Source organism: Doryrhamphus excisus, linkage group LG3 (genome assembly GCF_037039965.1).
Source record: "Doryrhamphus excisus strain RoL-2023G ecotype Guam linkage group LG3, RoL_Dexc_Guam_v1.1, whole genome shotgun sequence".
NCBI lineage: Eukaryota > Metazoa > Chordata > Actinopteri > Syngnathiformes > Syngnathidae > Doryrhamphus > Doryrhamphus excisus.
In genome coordinates this window covers 6609170-6618091 of record NC_136359.1, presented here as the reverse complement: position 1 = coordinate 6618091, position 8922 = coordinate 6609170, and the positions used below count along the sequence as shown (strand labels likewise).

At 44.7% G+C, this 8922-nt stretch overlaps 1 protein-coding gene across 1 annotated transcript in view; it reads left to right on the top strand.

The window, feature by feature from the left end:
• The first annotated feature begins 281 nt into the window (after positions 1-281).
• Positions 282-8922, top strand: part of adamts3 (ADAM metallopeptidase with thrombospondin type 1 motif, 3) — a 111376-nt gene continuing 102735 nt past the window's right edge. Inside the window, exons 1-3 of the mRNA XM_058069735.2 lie at positions 282-556; positions 804-825; positions 5977-6395. Of these exons, the coding sequence (XP_057925718.2) occupies positions 497-556; positions 804-825; positions 5977-6395 (501 nt within the window). The 5' untranslated portion in view covers positions 282-496. The remainder of the gene's footprint in view (positions 557-803; positions 826-5976; positions 6396-8922) is intronic.

Sequence of the window (8922 nt, the reverse complement as noted above, 5' to 3'; positions counted from 1 at the left end):
GTGTTATGACCCTTGAACCCTAGAACAGATGATCTATCTTTTCTCATAATTTATAATAATACTTCATGATAAAAATAAGAAAATAATGATGAAGGAGAAAAGAATATGATATCTGTGGATGAAAAATAACAAGTCTGACCTGGGCTACAGGTGTGCGCGTGTGCTGGGGGGCTTCATGGGCGGGCGGTGGCCTTGTGACGTCACACAGGGCCGGACCAATGGGTTTATTAGGCGGGGGCGCCAGGCAGCAGGTCGCAGCTGTGCAGCCCGCAGCGGGGATGAGTGGACCGAAGGAAACTTTCTAGAAAGTCCCATCCAGCACTCAAAGTGACTGACAGTGTCGCAACTCGCCCCGCTCCTCTTTTTTTTCTGATGATTTCCCTTAAATGACACGTTTGTTTTTCTTTCTTTAAGACAGAGGCAAAGTTTGCACGCCTTCTTTTCCGTTTGGGATAAACTTTTTACCTTTGGAATCATCCGTTTGCCGCGACTCCCAATGGCCGTGCTGTCAGTGGCCTTGCTGCTGCTGGGATTTATTGCGACTTCAGTTGTCAAGGTAAGATTTTTGCTCGGGTAACTTTCAGGAAAAAAAAACGTGAAGCAGAGACGGGAAAAAAAAAGTTGGAGCGCTCCTGCAGGCGTGCACGTTTGACTCCGTAAATGCATGCACTGTTTTCATGTTGACACACGCACACGCACAGCCGGGCTCTATCCTGTTACATAAGGCTTGAAATAAAGACATTTTTGTTGTTATTTTGCGCTGCGTTTTCCTTTAATGACGCTGTGCTCTTTTTTCCCCGCAGGCTGGTGAAGATGATCGAGAAGGTGAGTCGTGTTTCAAATTCACAATGTCGAGAGAGAAGTGAGGAGGACGACTTGCATCAAAGGGGAGGGTGGGGAGGGGTGGGGTGCATGTGTGGACCTCTGTAGTAACAGCCCGCCCACACACACACACACACACACACACACACACACACGCACGCTTGTACTACAGCAATGAACTGGGCTAAGACAGGAAGAGCAAATTCCACCTCTCCATCCCCGCACATCTGGTCTCCATTGTGAGGTTAAGAAAGGAGCCCACGTCGGATCCTTTTAACACCCTCCACTATCTCCCACGGCGCTCCCATCCGCCATGGAAGCATGTCCCGCATGTCGTCGGCTCCATTTGACCTTAAGCGCGCCCTTTGCCGACGCACTATGTTCACTTCCTGTTTCACAACGAATGTTTGCATCGCTGTGTCATTTTGACTCATTCCAATTCCTGATATTGGGAGTAAAGGCTGCCAGGAAGTTGGAAATGTCCCATTTGGGAACTTAGGATGTCCGACCTTAAAGTGTTCCAATCAAAAAACACCGCCGCCGATGTCGATAAGCATGTTACATACATTTATTTGCAGCCTGTGAAGCTCTTTGTTCACTTCTTGTTTCACATCGGTCCCACTTGGAACTTAACATGGCCCAGCCTAAAGCGTTCCAGTCCAACATAAACAAAAAACACCGCCGCCAATGTCGATAAGCATGTTACACACATTTTTTTGCAGCCCGTGAAGCTCTTTGTTCACTTCTTGTTTCACATCTGTTCCACTCGGAACTGATAATGTCCGACCATAAAGTGTATCAGTTGAACATAAACAAAAAACATGGCCGCCGATATCAATAAGCACGACACACATGTACGTTCGCAGCCTGTGAAGCTCTTTGTTCACTTCCTGTTTCACATCTGTCTCACTTGGAAGTTGTGATGTCTGACCTTAATCGAACATACGTAAACAAAAAATATGGCAGTAGACAACAAAAAGCATGTCACATAAATGTATTTGTGGCCTGTGAAGCTCTTTGTTCACTTCCTGTTTCGGATCTGTCCCTCTCAGAACTAATGAAGTGCTACCTTAAAGGGTATCATTTGAACATAAACAAAAAATATGGCCGCCGATATCAATAAGCACGACACACATGTATGTTCGCAGCCTGTGAAGCTCTTTGTTCACTTCCTGTTTCACATCTGTCTCACTTGGAAGTTGTGATGTCTGACCTTAATCGAACATACGTAAACAAAAAAATGGCCGCCGACAACAATACGCATGTCACACAAATATATTTGCAACCTGTGAAGCTCTTTGTTCACTTCCTGTTTCAGATCTGTCACTCTCAGAACTAATGATGTCCGACCTTAAAGGGTATCAGTAGAACATAAACAAAAAATATGGCCGCCGATATCAATATCCATGACACACGTACGTTTCTCAGCCCATGAAGCTCTTTGTTCACTTCCTGTTTCACATCTGTCTCACTTGGAAGTTGTGATGTCTGACCTTAATCGAACATACGTAAACAAAAAAATGGCCGCCAACAACAATACGCATGTCACACAAATATATTTGCAACCTGTGAAGCTCTTTGTTCACTTCCTGTTTCAGATCTGTCTCACTTGGAAGTTGTGATGTCTCCTCTTAAAAGTGTTCCAGTGGTACATAAACATAAAAGATCATCAATAAGCATGTCACATGACTACGTTCGCGGCCCGTGAAGCTCTTTGTTCACTTCCTGTTCACCTCATCTGTCCCTCTTGTAACGTATAACGCCCGACCCTAAAGCTTTGCCGTCGAACATAAACAGAAAACATGGCCGCCGTCATCAATGAATGCGTCACACAAATACATTTGGAAAGCCGTCGTTGTTTTCGATTATGAACACGATGAGCGTCCAAGCCGCAGGATTTTCTCGTCAAAATGTTGACAAGCGAAGGCCACATCTGCATGTAAAAGCGTTTGGGACGTAACGACGCCAGAGTTGAAACTGCAAACAAGCGGGCGTGATGAAAGAGTTTGATGGACGCTTTGATGTTTTCAAGCAGATGTGTCAGCGCCACCCGTAATTGTTGGCCGCATGCGAGTCATTGTTCCGCCGTGAGGTCCTCGCCATTTTCCCACTGAGTTAGCACAACGCTTGGCTATTTTGGGCGGTTTTTGCTGCTAATTTGTCCTTTTTCTGTCGTCAGAGTGCCATCTCTTTCCCTGCCGTGGAATTAGAGTTCCACCAACGACACCTGTTTGTGTGTCCAAACTTCTCCGTAATTACAAGGTCTCCAAATCCACCTTACATTCTCTTTCCACCAGATTTTTCGAATGCCTGTCACAAAGTGGAGGCCGCGTTCGGAAATGACTCTTTGAAAGTCGGCACAACTTCCTGGAATAACTGAGCTGACTGCAAATGATCCAAGAATGAATGAATGAATGTTCTTGTTGCAATCGAACAAAAAATGCCTCCATTTGAGCTTTTTTGTCGTTGTTATCTGCAGCAGAGCAAACATTGTTTTCCATTGCATTGGCACAGCTGGGGCTACGTATTGTAAACCACTCAAGTGTACTCTTTGCTTCTGTAGCACCTCTCAAAGTTCTTTACAGACCCATTCACCAGATCCAAAATGACCAAAGTAGCAGCACTTAAAGCAAATTGAACGATAAAAGGGGGGGGGGCAAGTACTTATCCCTGTGGGACGCATCAGGGGTCAGCCTTTTTTCCATACTTTATACATTGTTTTGTAACCAAACTAAAATACAAGTACAAGGCTTCCACAAGACACATTTAAAGATGTTGTAATGCTGCAATATTCTACACTGGTCACTAGGTGTCAGTAATGTTACACTGAAGAGACAATAGCTGGCGCAGCAAGTAGAAAGAATTCCAACGAGAAACTCTCCCGATCTCAATGTGTGAGACAGTTATGTCTAATATTAGAGCTGCAACAATTAATCGATTGAGTTGAGTGGTTAGCGTGCAGACCTCACAGCTAGGAGACCCGAATTCAATCCCACCCTCTGCCATCTTTGTGTGGAGTTTGCATGTTCTCCATGTGCATGCGTGGGTTTTCTCCAAAAACATGCTAGGTTAATTAGTCATTAATTCATTCGTTTTCTACCGCTTATCCTCATGAGGGTCACAGGGGGTGCTGGAGCCTATCCCAGCTTTCTTCAGGTGAGAGGCGGGGTACACCCTGGACTGGTGGCCAGCCAATCACAGGGCACATATAGACAAACAACCATTCACACTCACATTCATACCTATGGACAATTTGGAGTGGCCAATTAACCTAGCATGTTTTTGGAATGTGGGAGGAAACCGGAGTACCCGGAGAAAACCCACGCATGCACGGGGAGAACATGCAAACTCCACACAGAGATGGCCGAGGGTGGGATTGAACTCGGGTCTCCTAGCTGTGAGGTCTGTTTGCCAACCACTTCTCCACCGTGCAGCCGCTAGGTTAATTGGCCTCTCCAAATTGTCCATAGGTATGAATGTGAGTGTGAATGGTTGTTTGTCTATATGTGCCCTGTGATTGGCTGGCCACCAGTCCAGGGTGTACCCCGCCTCTCGCCTCAAGACAGCTGGGATAGGCTCCAGCACCCCCGCGACCCTCATGAGGATAAGCGGTAGAAAATGAATGAATGAATAATATAATGAATAACTAATATATCTACTTGTGTTTACTATATTGGGTAATTGGAGTGTAAGGTTGACTATAGGGGTGTTATTTCATGTCTAGAGGACTCTAGTCCTGTCCTAACAAAGGATTACTGTACAGAGGTTCATCTGATGGGTCATGTTTAGCTACGCCATTTCATCAGTTTCAACATGAGAAGCTGCTAGCATCTTCAGTTTTCTTTGCTTCTAGTCAAAAAGTGCATCATATTTGCTCATCTGCATCAAAGCAAAACTCATCACCTTCACTTTCACACCTTAGGGTTGCTTCCCCTTCCTGTCACGACGTAAGATTCATCTCTTAGGATAAACTGAACAGGAAGAAGTCTTGGCGTAGCAACCGGTGACGGAAACAACGCTAACAAAGAAAACACGAAGTGACGTTGGGGATTGGCAAGTGTGAAATCCCGTGGGCTTCATTTGGCTTTCTTTGATGTATGAACAGCCGCAGGACGCAAGATGAGTGTTGCTGTGATTAGCGCTGTGGAGCAACTTGACATGACGCCATGGCCGAGGAGCTACTGAATGAAAGTAGTGCTTGTATGGTGGCCATGAAGTATCTAAAGCAGGGGTCTCAAACACGCGGCCCGCGGGCCAAATGTGGCCCGCAGGACACTAATTTTGAGGCCCCCCCCTTGATATGAAAGTTTAATGTTAGTGCGCCCCGCGCAAGTTTGATATGGATGCTGTATGGTATCATGTACTCAGAAAAAATTATTACGTTTGATTAATGTTCATGTTAAAGGTTAAATAACTCTTAATAGTTATCCTCCCTATCCGTGTGGAAGTGGTAAGTTTTTGGCTATTTAAGTTTAAAGGAAATAACTTGAAGGCTACCGTAAAGGTCGCTAGCTCTCTAGTTTGCGAGTTAGCATGTGTCTCAAGACACAAGTAAATAAAAAAAATATAAATGTGACTATAGTCGTGTTTTGTCATGTCTACAGGGCTCTAATAATGCTTTGTTCATTTTAATCTGAAAAAAATAATTTGTCTACCCACCAACTATATGTGGTTTCTTAAGTTTTTATTATTATTATTATTATATTTATTTATTTATTACTGATTTTCTTTATTCTTGATTTGTTTATTTATTTTTCATCTTATTTTGTGCAGAAAAATAAAAAGTAAGATATTTGAGAACAGTGGAATGTTTTATCAGAGCTTTTCTTGTGGAAAATTGGAACCAAAGCAACGTTTTTTAATAAATTTTTATTTTTTTGGAAAACCTGATGCGGCCCAGTTTCACCCAGACCCTAGCTCCAGTGGCCCCCAAGTAAATTGAGTTTGAGACCCCTGATCTGAAGTCGTTGATGGATGTGCACTAAACCGATGGAATTGATCCCTGACTGTGTTGACTCCACCGAGGGGGAACTACAGTTTGATTGAATCCTGAAAAAGATATGTTGTCTTATATTTGGCGTCCGGTCCCCAAATCACTTCCCCCAAGCTGGCTGTCAAGCAGTCATTTTATCTTCGGGTCATTTTGTGTTTCAGATCAGCTGACACGCAGGCTGAAGGAATACGGCCTGGTCACCCCCTTCAGCACCGACTCCCGCGGACGCTTCCTGTCGCACCTGCTGTCGGCCGCACACAAGCAGCGCATCAGGAGGGAGGCGCCCACGCCCACCCTGTCGGACCAGCAGCTGTTCTTCAACATCACCGCCTTCGGGAAGGAGTTCCACCTCCGCCTGCGCCCCAACAGCCGCCTGGTGGCGCCGGGCGCCACGGTGGAGTGGCACGACGGCCGTGGTTTGCAGAACAGCAGTCATTACGAGGCGCCCGCCGACCGCTCTGAAGCGAGTGACGGGACGGAGCGGATTCATCGAGAGCTGTTGAATACAGACTGCACCTTCATCGGCGACGTCACGGACGTCCCCGGTGCCTCGGTTGCCATTAACAACTGCGACGGACTGGTAAGTCCTCCGCCCCCCCCCCAACCAAACGTGACCTTATCAATGCGCCCGGAACTTCTGACATTGCAGAGCTTTTCTTTTACGTCAGCATTTTTACAGCACATTGTTCTCTGAGATTTTCTTCACACTGACGGATGGGAGAGCTTTTTGTACCAAACTTTGTCACGCTTCAGTGGCCGTCCATTGCTAAGACCAACCAAGAGGCGCCCCCGACCCCCGGGAGCCTGCCCCTTCCCAACATAAAACATGAGTCGTCTTTTGTGTGTCGGCCAACCGGACCTCCCCATCGCCCCTCATAAAACACTCCAGTGGTATCTGGAGAATGACCTGCACCCAAATCCACGTTTCAAAGACTGGCCGAGACTTTGGTAGAAAAGCAACAGGAGCTCTGACCAAAACTTATCTTTGCAATTCCGAAATTGGGCAAAGCTAAAGCCGGCAACGGTCAGCATAGCCACGCTAGGAAAAACGTTTTTGTGCGGGAATTCTATGGCACTTGAATATGTTGGTCTTGCTTCCCGGCCAGTGATAAGAAGTAGCGGCAGAAAGAGCTTTGCGTCATTAGACGGAATTCTGAAGACAGGCAACCGAGTGGATGGAGCACGGTGAAGATTTACGTTCCCAGTAAACCGCATTCCTTCTCCGTGTGAGGATTCTCAGTCATCACGGCCGCGCTAATGCAGGGAGCTTCAATCAAAGGCTACTGGAATTTACGCTTAAACAGCATTTGCTTGTATTAGTTCTTCAACGAGACGTTTTATTGGCAAGGACAGACGGATTTGGAGACATTAAGGACAATTTGTCGCATTGAGTGAACCTAATTTAGGTCGTTTGGTCTTCCAATTCTTCATGTTTGTGTTGGATGTGCGTGTTTGCGGAAACACGGAAGACACTTTACTGTGTTTTCTGGACTATAAGTCGCACTTTTTTCATAGGTTGGCTGTTCCTGAGACTTATACTCCAGAGCGACTTATAAATGAAACGAGTGTTTATGGAGCATAAAAACTGGACACCTTTTCTGTTCATGTTTATTTTTGGTGTAGCTGAATAAGCATTGTGTTAGCATATCTTACACCTATTCAGCCTGTTCTCTATTCTTTTATTGTTAGAACTTGCCTTCCAAGAGGACGTAATGTCTGTTTTGGTCAAGTAGTAGAATGCCACTTATACTCCAGTGCGACTTATGGATGATTTTTCTATGTAATGATGCCTTTTTGGCCTTGTGCTACTTATACTCCGGAGTGACTTATAGTCCAGAAAATACGGTACTTTGTAAGATAAATTACCCGCAAAAAATGCGACTTATACTCCAGTGGGACTTATGGATGTTTTTTTTTCTACCTAATGATGCATTTTTGGCCTTGTGCGACTCGTACTCTGGAGCAACTTATAGTCAGAAAATACGGTAGTCATCAATCAACCTGACAAAGCGTTTTTCACAAAGAATCATTTTTCCATTTTTTTGCTAACATCATTATGGTTAGCATAGATCACCTTCAATGCCAAATACGGCAGACGATTTCATCTTCTTAGAAACCAATTTTCATACACTGAAGGCGAATGATGGTGTTAATGAAGGTGTTTCCCATCATCAAAGTAATAAAAATATTATTCAATGATACAACGGAACACAAAATGCTGTTTTTAAATGTCTGGAAAAGGTCATAAAGCCATTTCTAAAGCTTTGGTACTCTCCTGGTTCTCCACTGTTCCAAGTTTTTGCCATTTGTGGATAATGGCTCCCACCGTGGTTTGCTGGAGTCCCAAAGCTTTAAAAATGGCTGATAGATCTCAATTTGACTCTTTTAGGTAAATTATCTTCAATGAAGCCAACTAAGGCGTTTCGTAAAAAAGATGAAATAGGTTGACGCAGACGACGACACTGAAAATACCAAAGATGACCTTGAGTTTTTTGAGGTCATGTCTTGAGCACGGAGTCGTCAACATTTGTAGACATTGAAACCGACGTACTGTTGTTTTTTGTAAACACTGAACACGGAGTTACAGCCTTCTTTGAAAGCGCCAAACACATCTTAGTTGGCATTTGTCCACATTGAACACTTTTGGGTTCACGTAGGGAGGCTGAAAGCGAGAGAGAAGATTGAGAGAAGAGTAGACGAGTCCATCCGTAAAAACATCCAAGCAGAAAGGAGGAATCCCTGTGAATGCACCTTATGGGAAGTAGTGTTTGTTTTCAAAGCTTTAGTGTGTTGATGTCATTCCTTCTTTTAGCGCTCCTGTCAGTTGTGGCCCATTACTTGCCCCCCCCCATGCCCTTCACATACATTATGCATTTTATTCCTTTCACATCGCAACATATAGAGCCACGCTAACCGGCGTGGGAGGAGATTTTTACCATTCTTCCCAGGAAAAGTGAAACCAAAAAGAAGCCCGAATGGGTATTGTTGGGTTTTTGATTTTGTATTATTTATTTGTTTTTACTTGTGAAATGTGAGTCAAGCATCAAACGTTGACACATCATGAGCAAACACGCCTTCCCTCGTGTGCGTTTAAAGCGGACCTACAC